At 36.2% G+C, this 26,118-nt stretch overlaps 1 protein-coding gene across 7 annotated transcripts in view; it reads right to left on the bottom strand.

Moving 5' to 3' along the window:
* The window catches only part of LOC127854288 (CAAX prenyl protease 1 homolog), a 106,736-nt gene that overhangs the window by 5,107 nt on the left and 75,511 nt on the right, over window positions 1-26,118 (bottom strand). For 5 of the 7 annotated variants that reach the window (XM_052389368.1, XM_052389370.1, XM_052389365.1 and 2 more), the window contains exons 2-8: window positions 20,965-21,055; window positions 17,057-17,203; window positions 14,096-14,182; window positions 12,704-12,820; window positions 11,802-11,954; window positions 3,663-3,804; window positions 918-1,033 (exon numbers count right to left, since the gene is read on the bottom strand). In XM_052389368.1, the coding sequence (XP_052245328.1) occupies window positions 918-1,033; window positions 3,663-3,804; window positions 11,802-11,954; window positions 12,704-12,820; window positions 14,096-14,182; window positions 17,057-17,203; window positions 20,965-21,048 (846 nt within the window). In that variant the 5' untranslated portion in view covers window positions 21,049-21,055. Of the gene's footprint in view, window positions 1-917; window positions 1,034-3,662; window positions 3,805-11,801; window positions 11,955-12,703; window positions 12,821-14,095; window positions 14,183-17,056; window positions 17,204-20,964; window positions 21,056-23,110; window positions 23,176-26,118 lie in introns of those variants that run through there. The other 2 variants (XM_052389364.1, XM_052389371.1) reach the window with 2 other exon arrangements.

A 26,118-nucleotide genomic window follows, 5' to 3' on the forward strand; every position in this document is an offset into this window, starting at 1 on the left:
AGCTAAAAGACTGTAAACGTTGTAAACAACTAAAATATGAAGTGACCAGATTATCAAATATTTTCAGAGAACGCAATTATAAAATATGAAATTAAGTTCTTGTTAATTAACATTAATGTTTTCATCCAAAATTAAATGGATGTAAACTTGACTGGCTTTTAAAAAGTTTCCGGCAAATGGGTCCTTATATTATTTACACTCTACCCTTTTCTGATTCAAGCTATTACATGCAGTAAGAACCTTTACTGGATTGATAAAAGATTGACACAATCAAAGCAAATGTTTAGAATTGTTATTTCACACACAACAGTACAAAAATTACACAGATAATATAAGCATATTAACCCCAGATGTGGAACCAGGCAATATATTTTTGGTGCTATTTTTAGACCAAACATATTACGGAGTGAAAACGGTACCTCAGCCTAGACCAATGAAATTGTGTTTATTTATGGATCATATTATATTTTGTTTCAATTACTCTGACATATTTACAAACAAACTTACAATTCATCATGAACAGAAAATAACAACAAGAGCACCGCATTGCGGGTGCACACCGCTCATCTATTTTTCTTTTTAAAGGTGAAGGGACCTATCACAATTTCAATCACAAAGGAAGGAGGGGTGGAGTGGAGGGGGTGTATAGTGTGGGGGTGTGGTCATTTATTACATTTTCTTCCAAAACTGCAAACAAAAATGGGGGTTGGGTTGGGGGGGGGTATAGTGTTAGGATGTGGTGGTCATTTATTAGATGATCTTTAAGGAAAAAAAAATTTTTTTTTTCAAAAAATAGATGAGCTAAAGATCCGAACAAAACTTTGGGAAATCCTGACATAATGGCAGAATTCTGTGAAAACATGGGACACACTCCACTGAACAATTTGAGAAATATAACATAATGAAACAAACATAACCTTCTTATCTGCATTTACTGGTGAATAATCTGCTAGAAGGGTGTCAAACAGCACTATACGCTTGTTCTTGAAGAACCCGTAGAAATAGGCATTGCTGTGGGATGATCTCTTGGAACCTGGACAAATTAAAGCACAAACAGTCATTCTGGGAAAATGAAGCTTAATGCATATGCGTAAAGTGTTGTCCCAGATTAGCCTGTGCAATTTGAAGGCCAATCAGGGACGACACTGTCTGCCTGAACTGATTTTTGGGCTAAGAATAGACTTCATTCTAACGAAAAATACATTTGTACCATAAAAGCAGAAAGTGTTGTCCCTGATTAGTCTGTACGAACTGCCCAGGCTTATCTGGGACAACACTTTATGCACATGCATTTATTTTGAAATAGGTATTGCTGAGGTATGATATCTTGGCATCTTGACAAATTAAAGCACAAACAGTAATTAAATATCGGGCTTAGCATGATCTTGACCTTCAAGGTAGGACAACAATCGTTACAGCTACACATTTTTGTTATGGTGGTTGACATTTGAACAAATTTATTTCTAAATCCATCATTGAATGGCAAAATTATGGGTGAGACTGGAAGCTAGACGTATGGATGATAGTGGGATTGCTATATTCAACTTCTAGTTAATACATGTATGCCAAAATTCGTCGAGTAAATACAGCAAGGCTATTGTCAAGCAATATGGTCCCTACCGGCTCCACCATTATCAGAAATTCCACCATTTTCAGAAATTAAAAAAAACAACAAGAATATCAGTGAAACTGATGGATGCTCCCCTATGATGCGCTTTGTCAATCTATGTGTTAATAACCACCTAAAAAAATCTTCTATTAGCCTCTGTGACCTTGACCTTGACCCCAGTGACCTCAAACCTCATCAAAAGGTAGAGGTCCATGCTAGGTACCTACATGCCAAATATGAAAGAGATTGGTAAAGCATTGAAGGTGCTATGAGAAACTGTAACAAAAGCGTGACTGGAATATCTATTATTAGCCTCGGTGACCTTGACCTCAGTGACCTCATCAAAAGGTAGAGGTTCATGCAAGGCACCTACATGCCAAATATGAAAGAGATCTGTAAAGTATTGAAGGTGCTATGAGAAACTGAACAAAAGTGTGAAGGAAAAATATATTATTAGCCTTTGTGACCTTGACCACAGTGACCTCAAACCTGATCAAAAGGTAGAGGTCCATGCAAGGTACCTACATGCCAAATATGAAAGAGATCGGTAAAGCATTGAAGGTACTATGAAAAACTTTTTTTTAAAGTGTGACAGAAAATTCTATTATTAGCCTCGGTGACCTTGACCCCAGTGACCTCAAACCTCATCAAAAGGTAGAGGACCATGCAAGGTACCTACATGCGAAATATGATAGAGATCGGTAAAGTATTGAAGGTGCTATGAGAAACTGTAAAAAAAAGTGTGACAGAAAAAGTTTATTATTAGCCTCGGTGACCTTGACCCCAGTGACCTCAAACCTCATCAAAAGGTAGAGGTCAATGCAAGGTACCTACATGCCAAATATGAAAGAGATAGGTAAAGTATTTAAGGTGACATGAGAAACGGTATCAAAAGTGTGACGGAAAAAGTATATTATTATTAGCCTTGGTGCCCTTGACCTTGACCCAGTGACCTCAAACCTCATCAAAAGGTTGAGTTCCATGCAAGGTATCACATGCCAAATTTGAAAGAGATCGGTAAAGTATTGAAGGTGCTATGAGAAACTGTAAACAAAGTGTGATGGAAAAAGTATATTATTAGCCTCTGTGACCTTGACCTTGACCTCAGTGACCTCAAACCTCATCAATAGGTAGAGGTCCATGCAAGGTACCTACATGCCAAATATGAAAGAGATCAGTAAAGTATTGAAGGTGCTACGAGAAACAGTATGTTATTAGCCTTGGTGACCTTGACCTTGACCCCAGTGACCTCAAACCTCATCAAAAGGTAGAGGTCCATGCAAGGTACCTACATGCCAAATATGAAAGAGATCAGTTAAGTATTGAAGGTGCTATGGGAAACGGTAACAAAAGTGTGACGGAAAAAGTATATTATTATTAGCCTCGGTGACCTTGACCTTGACCCAGTGACCTCAAACCTCATCAAAAGGTAGAGGTCAATGCAAGGTACCTACATGCCAAATATGAAAGAGATCGGTAAAGTATTGAAGGTGCTATGAGAAACGGTAACAAAAGTGTGACGGAAGGGAGGAAGTACGGAAGTAAGGAAGGAACTTCAAACTGGCAACTATATGCTCCCCAAAAAATTTCGGGGAGCATAAAAATTTGGTAACCATAGCAACCACAATTTTTTACGTAGGAACAAAATGAAATAACGTGCATAATGTCCATATTGCCATCTATCTATGTTGCAAGTTTCATGAAAAAATATTAAGAACTTTTAAAGTTATCGCAGGATCCAGAAAACCACCATTTTCAGCAGTATTTCTAGTCTATTTGTTGCCATAGCAACCAGAATTTTCGACGAAGGAACAAAATGAAATAAAGTGCATAATGTCCATATTGCCATCTATCCATGTTTCAAGTTTCATGAAAAAATATTAAGAACTATTAAAGTTATCGCAGGATCCAGGAAAAGTGAGACAGACAGACAGACAGACAGACAGACAGACAGACTCACAGAGCGCAAACCATAAGTCCCCTCCGGTGAAACCGGTAGGGGACAATAAATGGCATACTTCAAAATATGCCTAAACAAGCACATGTTTCTTACCTTCCACCACATACAGTTTGGTGAGGGGAAAGTCAATACTCTTTGCGAGCTCTTCAATCTTTGTGCGCAGCTCTCCCTCAGGGAGGGGTGCAAACTTGTCAAACAGCGGGGCAATGTAGTCTGCATAGATGGTGATCATCAGCTGTGAAGAAATAGTGACAATCATGTGTGTGGATGTAAATATTCATTTGTTTGTTTTGTTATTCAGTTTTGTTTTTCCATTTTCAACGGTATTGCAGACATAAGCCAAGAATGAATCAGATTCCATACAGGAAGCTATTTTAATCCATTGAAGAGTACCTCACTAAGTACGGTGATATGGTCTCATTAAACAGATGCAAAACTACGGAAACAAAACCAATACCAAGTTCATTTTGACCAAGGGGCATGATTTTACCTTACTAAATGGATGACCACTATATGATGTTACATGCCAAATATTACATCTTTTGGCCTTGATGTTATAGAGATTTTATTCAACAGTTATTTCACTATATAATTTTATATATGGAATGAGTGATGTATTGGACGTCATCATTGATGACGTTCATTCGAACGAATGATAAAGGGGGCTAAGTTTCGTTAAGCTGGCGAGAATCACTGCGATTTGAGGCGCTTGAAAACTGGTCGAACACGTTTGCTGAAATTTGACATGTATATGGACAAGAATGCGATCTACCTGTTGGCGTAGGCGTTATACCTGGGAAAAATCAAGTTTTCGAGTATTTTGTGTTTAATTTTTTTTCTGCGAAACACAACGCGCGTAGATAAACATTGTGACGTAACGTCATGAAAAGCGCTTAGGCTAGCTTCCATCTTGTTAAGAAACTAAGTTACGCGTTATTAATTCAATATAATATTATACAGTTATGCGTTAAATCTATAAACAACGACGTAATAATTGTGTTTAAATATCAATACGAAGTACACATGCATGTCTTTTGTGCAGATCGAGTGTGGTTGTTTAGATATTCATGACATAAATCTATGTTATTGTGTGCGACGAGTTGAAGAAAGGTTTACACGGCGAGGCTTTCCGAGACGTGTCGGATAAATGTAAGTACACACTGGTATTAACAAGGTATTCTATTTATCCGATAATATCTTTAATATACATGATAATCATGAGACAAATACATTGTTAATTTAGAGTTTAATTATTGAATCAATAAAGAAACGTGAGCAGTAAATCAATTGAGTATAAACAACTAGCTTACCTTAATGACGACAATAATCCAATATAATATAACAATTACAATTATGTATGATAAACACACAATCCGAAATACGTTTTTGCATTCGTTCGATGCTTTAAACAAATAAACAACTGTTAAAAACATCCAGAGAATTTAACTTAAAATTGTTTGTTTTGACAAATAAATTACGTCACACAACATACGTCATAAATTGCGCAATCAGTTGCATGCAAAATAAAAGTACGGAAAGCCGGTTTTGAGAAATGTTTATATAGAGTTGCAAAAAAGTATGATATAAACAATAACAAACGATAGAGTGGTGACGGACTTCTCAAAATAGCATTAATTGAAATAGTTTCATGTATATTAAAATATCTGTGATATCTTTGGATACCATCATCAAATACACAGAAAAAATAAAATACAATGTAAGTATCACGTGTACTTGAATTTGTCCGACGAGTTGAAGAAAGGTTTACACGGCGAGGCTTGCCGTGAGCAACACATCATTAGCAGCATAAAGTGCGTAACAAATAAACAAAATAATCAAACATAATTATAATTTCACGTAGCACATTAAAATATATATTGCAAATGACACCGTTTTGTAGCGAAATTTGATGACTCAAGTTCAGCTTTAACAAGAGTTATAAAAATACTTAATTAAGTATAAACGTCACGCGTATCTAAATGACATCGTTAATCCAATGTTTGTAACAATAAGTTGACTACTTTAATCCAAAGTTTATAACAAACACCTTGAAACGATATGCACTTCCACCTTTATTAATCCATGTCTTTGTCGAAACTTAGTTCAAACCACACAATTGTATTGTATTTCTATCTATGTTTACATTTATGCATGATGAACACACAATCCGAAACACGTTTTGCATTCGTTCGATGCTTTAAACAAATAGTTTACAGATAAAAAACACAACGTCCGCGACATGTTCTTAAATTCCAGAGAGTGTAAATAAAACTGTTGTGTTTCGTCACCGAAATGACGTCACACAATGTACTGCGTAGTACATTTCGTAATATAAAATCAAAGCGCTGATTGCATTGCAAAATGAATTCAACACTATCTTGAACGCAACGCTATAATGATGTTTCAATAAAATACACAGAATTTTGTAAACACAGAAAAAGGCTTAATGCTAGTCGATAGTGTTTAAGATGGGGATGTCCGACACAATGCAGTGGTTTGCTCTTTTCACGTTTTTAATATTATAGTAATGGGAATTGAAGTTCTACTTTTTAAGGTAGCTAATCGAACGGCTTCGAAACAATAAACATGTCTGCGAGTATTATGGTTAATTTCATGTGATGTGTATATTAAATTTTTGCGAGAACTTTGGTTACCATCATTAAATGCACAAAAAGAAATAGGTTCTTAATTTTATTTCATTTCACCACTCATTCCATCCCGCGAAACCCTTAAGGTGTCGCAACTCTAGTAATAATGTAAGCACACAAAATGATCTTCAAAATACACACAAGTTAAGCAAATTAGGGAATTATGGAATGAGTGATGTATTGGACGTCATCATTGATGACGTTCATTCGAACGAATGATAAAGGGGGCTAAGTTCCGTTAAGCTGAGGCAAATCACTGCGATTTGGGTCTCTTGAAAACTGGCCGAACACGTTTGCTGAAATTTGACATGTATATGGACAAGAATGCGATCTACCTGTTGGCGTAGGCGTTATACCTGGGAAAAATCAAGTTTTCGAGTATTTTGTGTTGAAATATTTTTATGGGAAACGGCACGCGCGCATGACGTCATGAAAAGCGCTTAGGCTAGCTTCCATCTTGTTAATAAACAAAGAAACAAAGTTACGCGTTATTAATTCAATAAAAGTTAGGCGTTTAATCGATAAACAAAGACGTAATAATTGTGTTTGAATATCAATCGGAAGTACACAAGTGTGTTTTTTTAATAAACATCACATAAATCAATGTGTTATTCAACGTATTGTGAATTTGTGTGCTACGAGTTGAAGAAAGGTTTACGCGGCTAGGCTTTCCGAGATAAATGTAAGTACACACTGGTATTAGAATGGTATTCTATTTATCCGATAATATCTATTACATTATTAGGGTTTAATATTTTATTATTAAATCAATAAATAAACGTGAGCAGCAAATCAATTAATTTCGTTTGCAGTAGAAACCGAAAGACGGAAAGTAAACAAACCAACCATCAAAATGGCTGACGACATAGCAACGTAGGAATGAACGCTCACAAAATATTTACAAAATAAGATCATCATAAATGATGTAAAGTGAACGCTAGTTAGCTATTTTGTAGATAAGTATACGATCCAACGAAAAAACAATAAAATTTGACATAAAAAAACACCAGTGGATATGGAAATCATCGGCGTTTGAAATAGCAGACGGCGTCGACCAATGGCTGCCAATACAGGTTCGAAAAGAACGCTCGAAAGTATTAACAAAATAACATAGATGATGTAAAGTGAACGCTAATTCGCTGTTTTGTAGATAAGTATACGATCTATTGAAAAACCATAACATTTGACACAAAAACACCCGTGGATATGGAAATTTTCAGCGTAACGAAATAGCAGACATCACACGGCGTCTCATCTGGGTCTACGCTGTTTGCCAAGGCCGATAATATAATGAATGGAAATGCACAAACTCAGTAACTGGCAAGCATATATGCATTAGTAGGTTGTTTCGTGATTATTCAGAAACGACTACATAATTCTTTTGGTTCTGCCAGTGCAACTTAACAGAAATAAGTATAAAAAGTTTCTACACCTGACAACAATGTGCCAACTTAATACAAGGTAAGTTGTTTACATTATTTAAAATATTGCAAGCTTACAGTACTCAACAATAAACAGCTGGTACAATGTAATGTCATCGTTTTAATTTTAATAAGCCCGTGGTTAATTACCCTTTTTAATGTTATGGATCAATGCATCTCTAACACCTTCAATTGACTTGTTCATGAAAAATATACACCCTCAGTGCATGCTATCCCATACACCATCAATCACTTACTAAGGCTCGATTGGTCATTCTCGGCTCGGGTACTACTTACCGGTACATGTACCCCGGGTACTCTTAACTTTACTTACATGTTCCCCGGGTACGGTAAATAAACTTAAACATAACCGCAAATATTATATTGTATCCGAGTTGTATATCCGCCAAAAATCCAATGTCGTTAAACATGCTACCGATAACGTAAAACAATATTGTTTACCTTAAACAACCTTCTCTTTTAAAAAATCTGCATCAACATGCTTTTTAGTTTGAGTGTTGAGAGGACGCCGTAGGAATAAGCAAGTAATCAAGAATACGTCTCTGTTTCTGCTTTTATTTCCTTCATGTATAATGACGATAAGGATTGACGACTAACATTGACGACAATGATCACAAGCATTTACGACTAACACTGACAACAAGCATTGGCGACTAGATGTAACATTGACGATTCTCTACAATAAATGAAATTAACAATAAAAAATGAATAATAAGATTATAGTACAACAGATATGCTTTTCAAAGTATAATATAATAGCATACACTCATTACAATAAGAGGTTTCATAAATAACAATTTGAAACATTTTCAATCAATATCGAAATATCTTATACAATATTTATTACACAGCATGAATTAATTGTTAAAACATAATATAAATACCGAATATGGTGTTCCCCATTTAACGGACCTTGCAAACCAAATAATGTTTCTTTTAAAAAATCTATGACGGTAAAAAGTGAACCTGCGATGTCGTGGAAAATATTATACTTGACGACGTCATACAATGACGCGACTTTAAACAATTTAAGATTTAAAATTAAATCACATTATTGATTTTAACAATGAGTTTTGATAATATAAATGCCATTGAACAGAAAATTGACATAAATGTAAACATAATTAATTTTTACAAAATAGCCGACAACAACCGATTTAGTGTTGAAATTCCCGGGTATGATTTAGTATATTTACCGTACCAAGGGTTTGGGCCTTACTAACTGTATTATTATTATATCTCACCGACTACCTTTACCTTGTTGTGTTTATCAACCTGAAAATAATGTTAAATCCGGCTTTCTTTACTTTTATTTTTCATTCATTTGATTACACAATTGTTGACGTATCTCGTGGAAAATTATTTGAATCTTTGGATTTTACTGACGACAAGCTGGAAGTGTCAATTTATTTTAAAAACGAATCTAAGGTTTATTTACATGTAAGTATTGTGTGTTTGTCATGCATAATTCAGTGTTTTCCAGAAAAATTTGAGTAGCCAGTTATATGGCCAGCAACTATGCAGTAAAACGAAAGCATTTGTGACATTTACTTGATATATTTGGGAAAAGTAGCCGGCATCAAGAGTAAATGTAACCGGCAAAATCGCTGGTTGCCGGTATTTAAGTTAAGAGAACACTGATAATAGTAAACTAAATCTTTACGACAGGATTACAGCTTTGTAAAATTGTTATTTGGGTGATAATGGTTAGCAATTCATACAAATGTTATTAAAAATATTGTGCTTTAAAATTAATTTTGAGAATGGGATGGAAGAACAGAAAATGAAGAGTATACAGGGATGGAAATAAGTGGTTTCCCGTGAGCCCAGGGCAAGTAGATTTTGGCCTGGGCAACTCATTTTCAAAAGTTGGTAAACTTCTTTTTTTTTAAAGCATAAAACAATACAGTGCAATAAAAATTGAAAAACAATTGATCACCATGGATCAATACTAGTTAAATAACATTCATTATTTAGGAATCGGACATGATTCAATTCAGGCTCATAATAATACATCATGCATTGAACATGTGTATTGTCAGCAAATGTATATAATTATCTATTATAATAATATTCACATGTTGATATATGTTGTATTTCTGGGCTGGTTATTCTTTATCTGGGCAACCAAAATACTAAAGATGGTTGCCCACAATATAAAAAAAAATTAGTTTCAATCCCTGGCATATCATTGTAACTTTATTGTTTAACTGCATTGCATTAAAGTTGTGATTGAGGTTAGCTTGTTGTTTATAGTATATTTACTTTTTAGCTCGACTATTATATATGAAACATATATAGTGGAGCTATCCTACTCACCCCGGCGTTGGCGCGCGCATTGGAATGTTTGCGTACCACCTCAAATATATTTCCTATGTCCATTGACATATTGCTTTTATATTTTGGATACTTCTTTACCAACATAACCCCAATCTATAAACATGAGCAGACAACTGTATCAAGCATTTTAACAGAATTAGGCCCTTTTTCACTTAGAATATGCATATTATAGATAAATCTATGTTAAAGTTTGCATACCACCTCAAATATTTTCTATGTCCCTTGACATATTGCTTTCATACATGTATTTTGCTTCTTAACCAACATGACCCCAATGTATAAACACAAGCAGATAACTGTATCAAGCATTTTGTAACAATTATGGCCTTTTTTTCATTAAGAAAAAGCATATAATTGATAAATCTATTTTAAAGTTTGCGTACCACCTTTAAATTGCCACAACTTCTTTATTATGCTCCCCCCCAAATTTTTTAAGGGGGGAGCATATAGTCGCCGCTTCGTCTGTCCGTCCGTGCACAATTTTTGTCCGGGCTGTTTCTCAGCAACTAATGACTGGAATTCAATTAAACATAATGGGAAGCTTCACTACCAAGAGGAGACATGCACATTATCAGCCGGTTCTGGTCGGATGATTTTTCACAGAGTTACAATGTATGGCCCTTTGAAATTTTCCATTAACTGTACATAAAGTGCAATTCTTGTCCGGGCTATTTCTCAGCAACCAATGACTGGCATTCAATAAAATTTATGGGAAACTTCACTACCAAGAGGACATGTGCATATTATCAGCCGGTTCTCGTCGGATGATTTTTCACAGGGTTATGGCCCTTTGAAATTTTACATTGAACATATAGTGCAATTCTTGTCAGAGCTATTTCTCTGCAACTTATTATGGGAATTCACTGAAACAGCATGAGAAGCTTCACTACCAACAGGAGATGTGCATATTATCAGCCGGTTATGTTCGGTTGATTTTTCACAGAGTAATGGCCCTTTTACATTTTCTATAAACTGTACATATTTATGTAGTGCAATTCTTGTCCGGGCTATTTCTCCCCAACTACTGACTGGAATACAATAAAGCTTTATGGGAAGCTTAACTACCTCTAGGAGATGCGCATGTTATAAGTGGGTTCGGGTTACATGATTTATTTAGAGAGTTATGGCCCTTTGAAATTTTTAAGTTACTTAACCATCCATTGTATTATTTTGTCCAGAGTTATGCCCCTCAAGACGTTTCCTTTTATCTGAATATATAGTGCAATATTGTGACCAAAAAACCTTTGGGGAGCATCACCCGTCTCCGATTGTTTCTTGTTTATCATCAAATTTGATTCATGCTTTGACAAAACAACACTAACCTGACATACTACAATGGACACCACCCAAACATGAAATAAAATCTTATTAGTTTGTTTTATGTCTTTACAAATGTTAAATGTTTTCGTACCAAAATAGTTTTCGTACCTTCATTTTTTTCGTTCCCTATATTTTTTCGTACTCTAACTTGTTTTTGTAACCAAATTTTTTTTCGTACCTAAATTTTTTTCGTAACCAATTTTTTTCGTACCCATTTTTTTCTTACCGAAATGTTTTTCGTACCCAAATTTGTTCGTACCCAATTTTTTTTTTCGAACCCATTTTTTTCGTATCAAAATGTTTTTCGTACCCAAATTTGTTCGTACCCAAATTTTTTTTCGTACCTAAATTGTTTCGTACCCAAATTTTTGTCGAAATAATCGGCTTTCAATTTGAATTGATCTCCCCACTCATTCCATCCCGCGAAACCCTTAAGGTGTCGCAACTCTAGTAAGATAAACCCGCCTGGGGTCAATACTTACAAGGGAGACCACTAGGAGGAAGACCCAGACGTAGATGAAGAAGTAGTCTCCCCCAATCTGAATGATGTAAATGAGCAGGGCCACAATTGGCATCCCAATGGCCAGCGAAACAAAGAACTTCTTTATCTGGTCTTTCACAAAAAATCCTGGAGTCTGAATTTACAAAAAAAGCATTAAACTTAAAACAGCCAAGTTAAGTTATAGTGTTATACATAAAATATGCCTAAACATATTTTTTTATTTATGCCTTTCTGTGGTTAACAGGAAATTATCCGTGATTCAAATTACATATTGGCTGTTTCAAACAATGAAAAATAACAGTTAACATCCATTAATAATTTTGATTGTTACGCTATTACAACTGTTATCACAAATCCCCAATTTATACAGTTAATAAAACCGTAAATAAATAGTACTTGACTCAACATTTGTTAAATGACCTCATTATTTTGATGCTATGACGTTATTTTTTATGTGATATTTTACATCTAAACCTTTTATATATTATAAATATTTATGCAAAATATGTTGGTTTAAGTAGATTATCAATTTGATATCCCCTTATGATAAAAGAAAATCTAAGAAAGTATCCATGTATCATGCACAATATTTGCTTGTACTATAACCAATAATACATAAATAAAAGTATATCTTAAAGGAACAAAGCAATAGTCAAAGAAGAAAATGCTTATAAAGGACACTGGCATAAGCTTAATTTGTAAATGCAGCACTGGCTGCAAGTCAAACAAATCGCAACGTAAGTTACTATTTGACTAAAATCTTCCCAGAGTAAGAATTAAAATAATAAAAAAGATATTTTTCAAAAGCTATATAGTTAACAACATGGCAAAGCAAAAATTTTAGCGCGAGCAGTTTGTTTGAAACTTTCCGCTTTATAATACCTGCTTGTTGAAGCCGTGCCTCTCCTCGATGACAAAGGTGCTGTACACAGTGAAAGGCATGCTGGTGATGGTGGAGAATGTGACAGCCATGATGAGAAACACTACCGACTGTGAGATCTGTACAAACATGTTCAATAAAATTAATGCCATTAGTTGAGCAGCCATCCAGAGCCCTGTCATATCAAAGATTATACTACAACGTTAAAACTGAATACTTAGCTCATATTAAACAAGATTATTGCCAAGCAATATATGTCCCCTACTGGCTCCACCATTGTCAAAAATTCCACCATTGTCAGAATTTTTTATTTGTTGCCATAGCAACCAGAATTTTTGACGTATGAACAAAATGAAATGACATGCATAATGTTCATATTGCCATCTATCCATGTTTCAAGTTTCATAAAAAAATATTAAGAACTTTTAAAGTTATCGCAGGATCCAAAAAACCACCATTTTCAGCAGTATTTCTAGTCTAGATAGACGCACCGAGCGCAAACCATAAGTCCCCTCCGGTGAAACCAGTAGGGGACAATATATATTTATTCGCAATTTAAAGACCACTCGACCTAAAAGGGAAATTAAATTCAAGCTTTGTAACAAACGTGACATCCCTGCATACTTTGTCCGCTATGCTCAAGGAAAATTACTCCAAAATGTATGGATGGTTGGGTCCATTAAAGGGTCTTGCACATCTAAACGTCATGGTGATGACATAATTGAATGTTCAATTTAGTTGATAGAGAAATATGGAAATACATATTGCTCACAGACTGCTCCACAAACGTAAAACATTTAATGCTAACTTACCTACCAACCGACAGATTTACACCCATATATCACCTCTCAAACATTGTTTGCAAAGGTAAAAGTATTACAAAAATTAACTAATCATAGAGTTTGGAGCTTATACCTTATACTTTGTGAAAAACTTAAATTTGTCATTGACCATTTCACAATAGTATGCCTCAGAGTCATACCTTGGTCCTTCTCGAGTTTACATATGAGCTGTGCTCTGCAAAAAGGGGGTTTCATGCATGTGCGTAAAGTGTCATGCCAGATTAGCCAGTCTGCACAGGCTTATCAAAGATGACACTTTCTGCCTTAACTTGATTATTGCTAACAAGGGACTTTCTTGAAACAAAAAATATCATAAAATAGGAAGGTGTCTTCCCCGATTGAAACACTGCAAAGGCTAATCTGGGACAACACTTTACACACATGCATTAAATCCCATGGGGAAAACTAAGTTCTTATCTCTTTTTTCTGGTCATTATATCATCCACCTCATATGCTAAAATCTGTCAAGTCAAGGCATTGAACAGCATAGTACAAAACATGCCTAAACCTATGAACAAGTGCATATAATATATTTCTGTACCAGGTGCTTACCTCATAGGTGGAATCGAAGCCATATTTCTGCATGACCTCACCAGAAACCCTCCATAGGAACGGAATACCTCCATAGATTAAAATTAACTGAAAACATATTAATAACCATTTCACATATCAAACTATCTGTAAATGCTATTGCACAGACATGTTAAGTGCAACTACGTAGAGTCAATAAAGATGTTTTCATTAGACGCCGTTCTAAAATAATTTGTCATCAGAACATTAAGTTATTAAAACTAAATAGTTCTGCATACAATTTGACAAGAACATGTATTAATTCAATGGTTAAATAACCTGGTTGTGCACAAAATGTCTACATACTTGAATAACACAATCCTAAGGTCAAAGAAACAAAAAGATTCACTGCATCTAAAAATCTAAAAAATATTTTATAAATTTTAATTGCAGTGATTAGCACACTCATTTAATAACAACAACGTCAGATGACACAACAGAATAGATCACTTCTTAAATGCATACTTAAGACTTTTCTGATTTCTGACTTGGTTGACAAGTTGGAAATAGGCAGGGCTCGACATTAATGGTAGTCAGACTGTTCGAGACAACCAAATTGTTAGTCCGAACAAGTGAATAAAGAATTTGCTAGTCCGACAGGACAAGTGGTCATTATAATTTAAATACTTAGACAAAATGCCCTAAAATCCGTTATTTCTGTGGAGTTACCACAAAACTTTTTCGATTATATTTTGTTTACGTTTAAACTACAAAGCGCGAGATATTCCGATAGTTCCATGTGACACTACACCGTACTGATAACAAGGGAAGCAACCCTTAACATTTTTCTTCACCAAGATAACAAGAATATTCTCCCTTGTAAAGATTATGCATTTTACGACACCTGTACACCAGGGCTCAACATTAACCTAAAAACCAGAAACTTAGAAAATCTACTTGCCTTAACGTAAAGCCACTTGCCCAAACATGAACTACAGCTTTGTCACTGAGGTGACGAATACCCCCACCGCCGCATTGACACAGAATATTTTGCATGTTGTCTTCACAAAAAACAGCAGACACCATGCTCAATGTTTAAAACGCACTAAGTGACCCCATGACCTGGTGATTGACCTGCCATGACCCATTTTAGAACTTGGCCTAGCCATCATATAGTTCAACTTCTGACCAAGTTTGGTGCAGCTCTGATGAAAACTACTTGAAATAGAGAGCGGACACCATGCTTAACGTTTTAAACGCACTAAATGACCCCGTGACCTAGTTTTTGATCCGGCATGACCCATATTTAAACTTGACCTAGCCATCATCTAGATGCAACTTCTGACCAAGTTTGGTGAAGCTCGGATGAAAACTACTTGAATAAGAGAACGGATACCATGCTCAATGTTTAAAACGCACTAAGTGACCCCGTGACCTAGTTTTTGATGCGGCATGACCCATATTCGAACTTGACCTAGCCATCATCTAGATACAACTTCTGACCAAGTTTGGTGAAGCTCGGATGAAAACTAATTGAATTAGAGAGCGGACACCATGCTCAATGTTTAAAACGCACTAAGTGACCCTGTGACCTAGTTTTTGATCCGGCATTACCCATATTTGAACTTGACCTAGCCATCATCTAGATACAACTTCTGACCATGTTTGGTAAAGCTCGGATGAAAACTACTTGAATTAGAGAGCGGACACCATGCTCAATGTTTAAAACGCACTAAGTGACCCGGTGACCTAGTTTTTGATCCGACATGACCCATATTCGAACTTGACCTAGCCATCATCTATATACAACTTCTGACCAAGTTTGGTGAAGCTCGGATGAAAACTAATTGAATTAGAGAGCGGACACCATGCTCTTTGTTTAAAACGCACTAAGTCACCCCGTGACCTAGTTTTGATCCGGCATGACCCATATTCGAACTTGACCTAGACATCATCTAGATACAACATCTGATCAAGTTTGGTGAAGCTCAGATGAATACTACTTGAATTAAAGAGCGGACACCATGCTCAATGTTTAAAACGCACTAAGTGACCCTGTGACCTAGTTTTTGATCCATCATGACCCATATTCGAACTTGACCTAGACATCATCTAGATACAACATCTGACCAAGTTTGGTGAAGATCGGATGAAAAAAACTTGAATTAGAGAACGGACACTGAATACGGACCAACCGACAGACCGACCGACAGACAGACAAGCTCACTCCTATATACCCCCCTAAACTTTGGTTTTGGGGGTATAAATATCACATTAACTGAAAACCTCATGTTTTTTAATAAAAATCAAAATGATGCACCACAAAACCTTTTTAATTTTTGCACATTTGACAAAATGATTACAGGAATTAAAGTTTAATTAAAGTCTTAATTTAATGCTTTTTGTTCTTTTTGCCCTTGCCTGGGCGGACAACAAGATTATAAAATAACTTGCCCGGACCCAACATGTACTTGCCAGGGACAATAGGACAACTGTTAATGTTGAGCCCTGCACACACCGATCTTATAGACAATTAACGTAGTGATGTCATCTCTATGTATAGAATGATTTTACGACGTCATTCCAATTTGTGGTTTGTTTTCGTTAGTACAATGTCGTCTGCTTAAAAATGGCTTATCTGCTTTCCTTTGGTTTTTCGTCTTCAAAATCACAAGTTTTTGTCAGGCATTATGGCTTTCTATAATGATTATGTTTAAAAATCAATAATCTCGAGTTTTCCTGTTATTCTAGTCAGTTCTAATTGTATTGAAATTGCCTACAGTTATGTTAACATGTATTTTGAATGATTAAAGTCTTTATGATTTGAGCATTTTGTATAATTTCATAATTTTGCAAAGTACTGAGCAGAATAAGATATAATGGTCAGGACAAGGTGCTTTTTGGTCAGGACAAGTTAAATTTTGATCTACTTGTCCGACCGGACAAGTGGCTTCAAAAGTTAATGTCGAGCCCTAAAATAGGTCACAAAATGAAGGCAATTACCGAGTGTTCTATTTCTCCCCAGACACCGACGTAAAATCCAAACGTGCTCTTGTCTAAGTTGTACAGACGTGCCTTTTCGTAAGTTTCTTGGTCCATTATACTTGAAATATTCTCTGGAATTTTGGTAACTGTTCTGTACAACTCTCTCTGTAAATAAAAGAAAATATAATATAATACTATTCAGTGTACAAGCAGAATGTAAATTACATGATTTATTCACCTAAAGACATAGATAACTAGAAATGGCGCCACAGAGGCCCACGCGTATCCCCACGCCCCATGTTTGACCCAGGAGCGCCCTATGGTTGGTAATGGGTCCATGCATAGTTGAGATTGACCGTATTGTCATGAGAGAAGTTCAGTATCAATCAAAGTGAATCGGTGTAGAAATGAAGAAATTATAACAAAAGACAATTTTGGGTGGGTGTGGCCTATTATGGGCGGGGCGCCCCAGGGTTGGTAAAGGGGCCATACATAGTTGAGATTGACCGTATTGTCATAAGAGATATTCAGTATCAATTTGAAGTAAAGCGGTGTAGAAATGAAGAAATTATAGTAAAAGGCAATTATGGGAGGGCGTGGCCTATGTGGGCGGGGTGTCCCAGGGTTGGTAATGGCGCCATGCATAGTTGAGATTGACTGTATTGTCATAAAAGAGGTGCAGTATCAATTTGAAGTGAATCGGTGTAGAAATGAAGATATTATAGTAAAAGGCAATTTTGGGTGGGCGTGGCCTATGTGGGCGGGGCGCCCCAGGGTTGGTAATGGGGCCATGCATAGTTGAGATTAACTGTATTGTCATAAGAGAGGTTCAGTATCAATTTGAAGTAAATCGGTGTAGAAATGAAGAAATTATAGTAAAAGGCAATTTTGGATGGGCGTGGCCTATGTGGGTGTGGCCTATTATGGGCGGGGCGCCCCAGGGTTGATAATGGGGCCATACATAGTTGAGATTGACCGTATTGTCATAAGAGAAGTTCAGTATCAATGAGAAGTGAATCTGTGTAGAAATGAAGAAATTATAGTAAAAGACAATTTTGGGTGGGTGTGACCTATTATGGGCGGGGCGCCCCAGGGTTGGTAATGGGGCCTTACATAGTTGAGATTGACCGTATTGTCTTAAGACATGTTCAGTATCAATTTGAAGTAAATCGGTGTAAAAATGAAGAAATTATAGTAAAAGGCAATTTTGGGTGTGCGTGGCCTATGTGGGCGGGGTGCCCTAGGGTTGGTAATTGGTAATGGCGCCATGCATAGTTGAGATTGACCGTATTGTCATTAAAGAGGTTCAGTATCAATTTGAAGTGAATCGGTGTAGAAATGAAGAAATTATAGTAAAAGGCAATTTTGGGTAGGCGTGGCCTATGTGGGCGGGGCGCACCAGGGTTGAAAATGGAGCCATGCATAGTTGAGATTAACTGTGTTGTCATAAGAGAGGTTCTGTATCAATTTGAAGTGAATCGGTGCAGAAATGAAGAAATTATAGTAAAAGGCAATTTTGGGTGGGCGTGGCCTATATGGGCATGGTCTTTGTGGGCGGGGCGCCCCAGGGTTGGTAATGGTGCCATGCATAGCTGAGATTGACCGTATTGTCATAAGAGAGGTTCAGTATCAATTTGAAGTGAATCGATGTAGAAATGAAGAAATTATAGTAAAAGGCAATTTTGGGTGGGCGTGGCCTATGTGGCCGGGTGCCCTAGGGTTGGTAATGGGGCCATGCATAGCTGAGATTGACCGTATTGTCATAAGAGAGGTTCAGTATCAATTTGAAGTGAATCGGTGTAGAAATGAAGAAATTATAGTAAAGGGCAATTTTGGGTGGGCGTGGCCTATGTGGGCGGGGCGCACCAGGGTTGGAAATGGAGCCATGCATAGTTGAGATTAACTGTGTTGTCATAAGAGAGGTTCTGTATCAATTTGAAGTGAATCGGTGCAGAAATGAAGAAATTATAGTAAAAGGCAATTTTGGGTGGGCGTGGCCTTTATGGGCATGGTCTTTGTGGGCGGGGCGCCCCAGGGTTGGTAATGGGGCCATGCATAGCTGAGATTGACCGTATTGTCATAAGAGAGGTTCAGTATCAATTTGAAGTGAATCGATGTAGAAATGAAGAAATTATAGTAAAAGGCAATTTTGGGTGGGCGTGGCCTATGTGGGCGGGGTGCCCTAGGGTTGGTGATGGGGCCATGCATAGCTGAGATTGACCGTATTGTCATAAGAGAGGTTCAGTATCAATTTGAAGTGAATCGGTGTAGAAATGAAGAAATTATAGTAAAAGGCAATTTTGGGTGGGCGTGGCCTATGTGGCCGGGGCGCCCCAGGGTTGGTTATGGGGCCATGCATAGTTGAGATTGACCTTATTGTCATAAGAGAGGCTCAGTATCAATTTGAAGTAAATCGGTGCAGAAATGAAGAAGTTAATGTAAAATAACATAAAAAATGAGTGAAAATCTCTGACCCGGCCCGCCCCAACCCCCATAACTTTTGACCCAGGGGTCAGATCAAAATTCCGTCACTGTCACCGTCGCACATATGCTCATAGCTGCCATGTATGTTAGTTTCAAGGTTCTAGTGCTAAAAGTGTAGGAGGAGCAAGTGGCCAGGACGGACAGACGCACATCAATACAATATCCCCACTTTTTCTCTGAGAAACGTGGGGATAACAAGTTAGGTTTCTATTTGATATGGCTTCACAAAACAAATAGCAAATGCAATTTTTGGTTCATGTTTTCTAGCATGTATCTCACTCTTAAAATTTTAAAAACAAAACTGTAACTTTTGCTTATATAACATATGAGCTGCTTAATGCAACAAGAAACCGTCGGAGACCGGTGATGCTCCCCAAAAGTTTTTTTTTGTCACAATATTGCACTATATATTCAGATAAAAGGAAACGTCTTGAGGGCACAGTAGTTGGGGGGACAAGAATTTGTTTATAGAAAATTTCAAAGGGCCATAACTCTGTAAAAAATCATCCGACAAGAACCCGCTGATACTATGCATAAAGTTTCATTGAATTCCGGTCATTAGCTGCTGAGAAATAGCCCGGACAAGAATTGCACTATATGTACAGTTAATGGAAAATTTCAAAGGGCCATAACTCTGTGAAAAATCATCCGACCAGAACACTCTGATAATATGCACATCTTCTCTTGGTAGTATAGCTTCTCATAAAGTTTCATTGAATTCCGTTTATTAGTTGCTGAGAAATAGCCCGGACAAGAATTGCACTATATGTACAGTTAATGGAAAATTTCAAAGGGCCATAACTTTGTGAAAAATCATCCGACCAGAACCTGCTGATAATATGCACATCTCCTCTTGGTAGTGAAGCTTCCCATAAAGATTCATTGAATTCCGGTCATTAGTTGCTGAGAAATAGCCCAGACAAAAATTGTGCATGGACGGACACATGGACGGACAGACAAAGCGGTGACTATATGAGCATAAAAATGTGCGTCATTCTATATGTGCATTTGCGCAGTCTAGTAAGAAGTTACCCTTTCTGATACAAAGTCATGCAGGGTTTCCTGGTCTCATTAGCAAACAAGAGATGTGTTTGTCAGAAACACAATACCCCCTACTGCACTGCTTTGAAGCCATATATTTGACCTTTGACCTCATCCTTTCACCACTCAAAATGTGCAGCTCCATGAGATACACATGCATGCCAAATATCAAGTTGCTATGTTCAATATGGCAAAAGTTATGACCAAGGTTAAAGTTTTAGGACAGAATGACAGAATAACAGACAAACAGGCCAAAAACAATATACCCCCGATCATTCGATCCAGGGGCATAAACATAACTTCTTATCAGAGTTCAAAAATGCAGAGGCACGTCTTGAGCTACACTGTTTGGATACGTCTTAAGGCCGATTTTCGCATAACACAGGACATATCAAACTCACTTGTCTATATGAAAGGTACGTCTCCCACAGGTACACCAGCCACATGAAGACAAATATTGCCCAGAAAATACTGTCAGGGTCCATGATGAGTCTGAAACAAACGGCAAATAACAAGAAGTGTTCTGCTAGTAGTTTACCGCAGGAAACAGACTCAAATCTCTCATAAAGCCTTAAAATTTACATATTTTAAACACAAACAAATATCAGTGTGTTTTGACCAAAAATTCCCAAAATCAAAACCAAATGGTAACTATTATTATTATTTTATTATGGTTTTGGGCATTTTTAGGCAAAACACACTATATTAAAGGGGCCTTTTCACGTTTTGGTAAATTGACAAAATTAAAAAAAAATTGTCTCAGATTCGCAAATTTTCGTTTTAGTTATGATATTTGTGAGGAAATATGCTCTAATGCTACCATGCTCTAAAATAGCCATAATATGCATCTTTTGACAATTTAAAAACCTGAAAATTATCAAGCGTTGCAACGCAAAACGATTAAATAATTTGGAGAGTTCTGTTTTTGTCGTTATTTTTTATGAAACTACGAGGATTTCTTATATAAAGTATAAAATACATCCATCATTGTATGAGCAGGGATGGCCGAGTGGTCTAAGTGGGAGACTTTTTACTCCAGGACTCCAGGGGTCAGTGGTTCGAGTCCTGTTGAGGGTTACTTTTTTTCTTTTTTTTAAATTTTATTCTAGATTTTTTACTCGAGCCTTTTAGATCCAATGTTTACATTTATCAATATAAAGCATAAAATGACAAATATCAATACATGCTCTGTGAAAAGGCCCCTTTAATTATTGTTACCCCCCATATGCTTTTCGCCATTTTTTGCAAATAAGCAGCTTTTGGCAGTTTTGTTACTTTTGGGTATTAAGATGAACTTTCGGATGTGGTTTTGCTCTTCCGCTTCCGTCATCTCGTCAATGTGTAATTCAAGATATTTAACAAAACAAAACAAATTTTAAGAAATCCAAAGTTTAACATGTAAATAAAGAGTCTTCGAATGTTTGTATTGATTCTTTATTGACTTGTTTCTATTAAGCAATATTGTTCGAGTCGTGACAAAGGTATATTCGATTGAATTTGTCGATTTAGTTTGATGTCTATGGAGATCTATTTGTCGCGTACCTCATGCATTATTTCTGTTAGCTGGCAATCGCAAACTTGCATGTTCCACACATTATGAATGTAACCTTTTATTACAGTTGCCTTAAAACCCGCCCTATATCAACCTTGACCACCTGAACGGTTGGAGAGTGTTAGCAGCCTATGCTAGTGAGTTCAAAACTGAGAATACTGTATTTTTGTATTAATTGTTAATACATGGTCGATAATGTTTAGGGAGTCACAGTTTTGTGTTCATAATATAAGTTGTTTTAAGCAGGGGTCTAGGTAGGTTCAAAATTAAGGGAGAAGTCACTTCTTCCAAAGACCAAAATAGGGAGAAGTGGCAGCTTTTCAGGGAGAAATGGTACTTTTGCATCCTGGAGTCAAGCTTAGCTGAAAATTTCCGGAGATGTCACTTCTGTACAGTTGCGTCATAGGTCTTCATTTTACATGTATTTTCGGCAAATTAAAGGAGAAGTATTTCCATTCAGCTTTCAATCAACTCTTTACTTGTCTTATACCCCTCATTAAACCGTGCCAATTATCATTTATCAGAAACAACTCATATTTCACACTTTGGGGGACAACATTTACAAATACAAACACACACTTAAGTGTTTATTTTTGTTATTGATGTATTTAACTGACTTTAAGTAATATATTTAACACTTAACATGCTATTTATGTGATAACTGATGAGCTATTTCAATAATAGAGGCTGAAATGGGTGATGGAATTCAAAAGGCTGCATTTCATTAATAATAAGAGATGTCAAGTGTATAAAACCTACATTTTTCTTATTTGTAATTGATTGTAAATTATTCTGGTACTTTTTATTTTATTTTTCCTGTACAGGTGTATCAAATAAAACTTCAATTTTAACAAAACCAGTAATATTCATAATCTTCTTACTTCCTTGTAAATTTTAAGAAAATCAAGATTAAATCGAATTTATATTGTGCTACAATTTTTAAAAATAAAAATTCATTTAAAATCTCATTTTACAGCACAGATTCCAAATCTTACCTGTGAATGAGCCCTATATTTATTGCCAGTGCTAGGTTAACTCTTCCCATTTGATCATTCCTTTGTATTGTTTTAATGGGCCATTTAACTTTGCTGAAGTATAGTTACTGGTAGCCAGCACAAGGCAATTAATCAAGGCCTCACCTATGAACAATTTTAAGAACTCTAATAGCTCCCGCCTGTGCATTTGAATGTTCAACTTTGCATGACCTGTAAATGGGGCAACTTCTGGCTGAGAATTCTCCTGTGTCCAATTCTCCACATCAAATTGATTTTAATGGTCAATGTGTGGCACAAGCAAATAATTAAAAGGTGGAGAAGTTATGTTGCCTTCATGAAATTAATTAGCGACATAAATATTCCCATGGCGAGCCAATCACCCACTAGCAAGACCCCTGTTTTAAGTATGTGTTATTATATAAATAATACACTATATGACTACATGGATATGTGTTTAGATACGTATGTATGTGTACTATTAGTGAAATGTGTTATTTGTTAATTTCAGCACTGTTACATGTAACTTCATATCTTGTTGTTGGGACATAAATCGTGAATAAACCTGAAGCCTTGTACACGTTTGTCATCTCGGAACTCACAAAAGTTACATTATTATACTATCCCAACACTGTTCAAGCCCAATGTCAGAGTGTATACAAATTCCACTTAATTCTACCAAACGTATCAGTGTTTTTTTTCACAAATAGGGGAATGGTGGCGGGGCCCGTCCAAAGGGGAAAAACGCGTCATTTTTTAAGGAAAAGGGGAAAATTAAAAATTCAGTCTTTTATATGTTATGATATTTATTATATGAAAACACATGTATGTATGAATGTAATATTCATAGCTGAATTTCTCTGTCCTTCAGGGCTATAGATAACAAGGCTATTGTCAAGCAATATGGTCCCCTACCGGCTCCACCATTGTTCGAAATTCCACCATTTTCAGATTTTTTTTGGGGGGGTTGCCATAGCAACCACAATTTTTGACGTAGGAACAAAATGAAATGATGTGCATAATGTCCATATTGCCATCTATCCATGTTGCAAGTTTCATGAAAAAATATTAAGAACTTTTAAAGTTATCGCAGGATCCAGAAAAGTGTGACGGACAGACAGACTGACAGACAGACAGACTGACAGAGCCCAAACCATAAGTCCCCTCCGGTGAAACCAGTAGGGGACAACAAGCGTATTTGCGTTATTATGCAATTAAAATAACCAGGGGTGGCGAAATCAAATGTCCGAGTTGCCCGAGTCGTACATTGGCTTGTCTGGGCAACTGATTTTTTTCAATTAAGTTGTCCGTGGACAACCAGTCGGGTTGACGAATACAAAAAAAAACATTGTATTAAAGCCGTAATTAAGTTTTACAAAACTGGATGTTGACACGCAATTACATTGTCAGTGCTATTTGCGGAGCAATCAAACTAAAATACAGGCACTTTCCTGCGCAGTGATCTCCCTTATTTTATAAGAGACCGGGAGCATGCCGCATTTTTAACATTCGGCCAGACTGTTAGACAGTGTACAGGCTGGTTTGCTCGTTCATTCCGTATCTAAATATTGAATGTTCGTATTAAATTTTAAAATGCATTAATACCAAATGTTCGCTAAATTCTAGCATCATTGTTCCGCATGCTTTGCTTCATATAAATTCGAGCATAGCTGGATAGTTACGTTGCATATGGCAATGGCTGTCATTAAAATTCGGAAATGTTTGTCGGATTACACATTTACTTATGCTAATTTGAGAAGAAAACAAAATGTATACAGTTGTGTGTAATTAAATCCACGAGTCTTTGTTAAAACGCTTAAAGTGATAAAAAAATGTTTTGATAATACACAAATGCACAATTTCAACAATGATTTCACCGATGCCATCATCAGTTTTTTAAGTAACTGGCCACGATTTTATCGTGGAGGTGTACACCGTAGGGTCTGTTATAATGGTACACATGTATGTATAACAATAAATGCGTTTATAATTTATATAAACATTAACGGACAAGTGTAGTTCAGCAACAGACAAGTTAAATTTCCTAAATGGTTGTCCGTGGACAAGTATAGTTTTTTGAGATTTCGCCACCCCTGATAACCCAAAAATGTAATTAAATTCAAAATAAAGCGTACAAAAATGCAAATACAAATTAAATTACGTAATTCCCATAAAAAAACCTCGTGTCACGAAACGCAATTCTTACGAACAACGGTCGTATTTTTTAGACTGGTTATTTTTCGTACAAAAATGTACCGGATAGTTTATATACCATCCTATGAAGAAAAGAAGGCAGTCTTTCCAGCGGTTATCAATCTTTGGTGTTTTATTGTAATTATTTGTAGACCTGTCCGATTTCTACTTTCACTTTCAAGGTATTCAACTCAAAATGACCCAAAAACGGGTGCATCGCTTTGAACAGCCATAACTTCATCAAGTGTGCAGCGATTTTTACGAACTCTGTCTTATTCAACACAAAAAAATAAATGAACTTTGATCAGAAATTCAGTAATTGTGTGTTGTTATGTACAGGTACCTTTTTGAATTCCATTTGTAAAAATAATATAGTAACCTTAGAAGATTTTTATTATATTATATATGTCATTCCCTAAATTACCCAATAAAGTTAAAAAAAACAGGGTTGAAAAACCCAATTAAGCTCAAAAGTGGGGGGTGAAATTTTTTGCTAAAACTCTATTGAAATTACAAAAACCCTATTGTTGTCAAAAACAGGGGGTGAATTACCCAATATATCCCAATAGTTATCTATAGCCCTGGTCCTTTTTCTTAAATATATATATCAATGATTTTTTCAACATTAGTTTCAGACAGTTCAGCCTTCATGCACAGTCTCAGTTTTCCTAGCCATTTTGAGTCTAATTGGGATTTTTTAATTGATAAAATGGCAAAATTGAGCATTTGTTATCAATAAAATGGACCAAATTGGAATGTTTTAATAAACAAATATTGACTCAATATAGATACATAAGGCCTTTTCCTGACCATTTTGG

The sequence above is a fragment of the Dreissena polymorpha genome, chromosome 12 (assembly GCF_020536995.1).
Source record: "Dreissena polymorpha isolate Duluth1 chromosome 12, UMN_Dpol_1.0, whole genome shotgun sequence".
In the NCBI taxonomy this organism is placed as follows: domain Eukaryota; kingdom Metazoa; phylum Mollusca; class Bivalvia; order Myida; family Dreissenidae; genus Dreissena; species Dreissena polymorpha.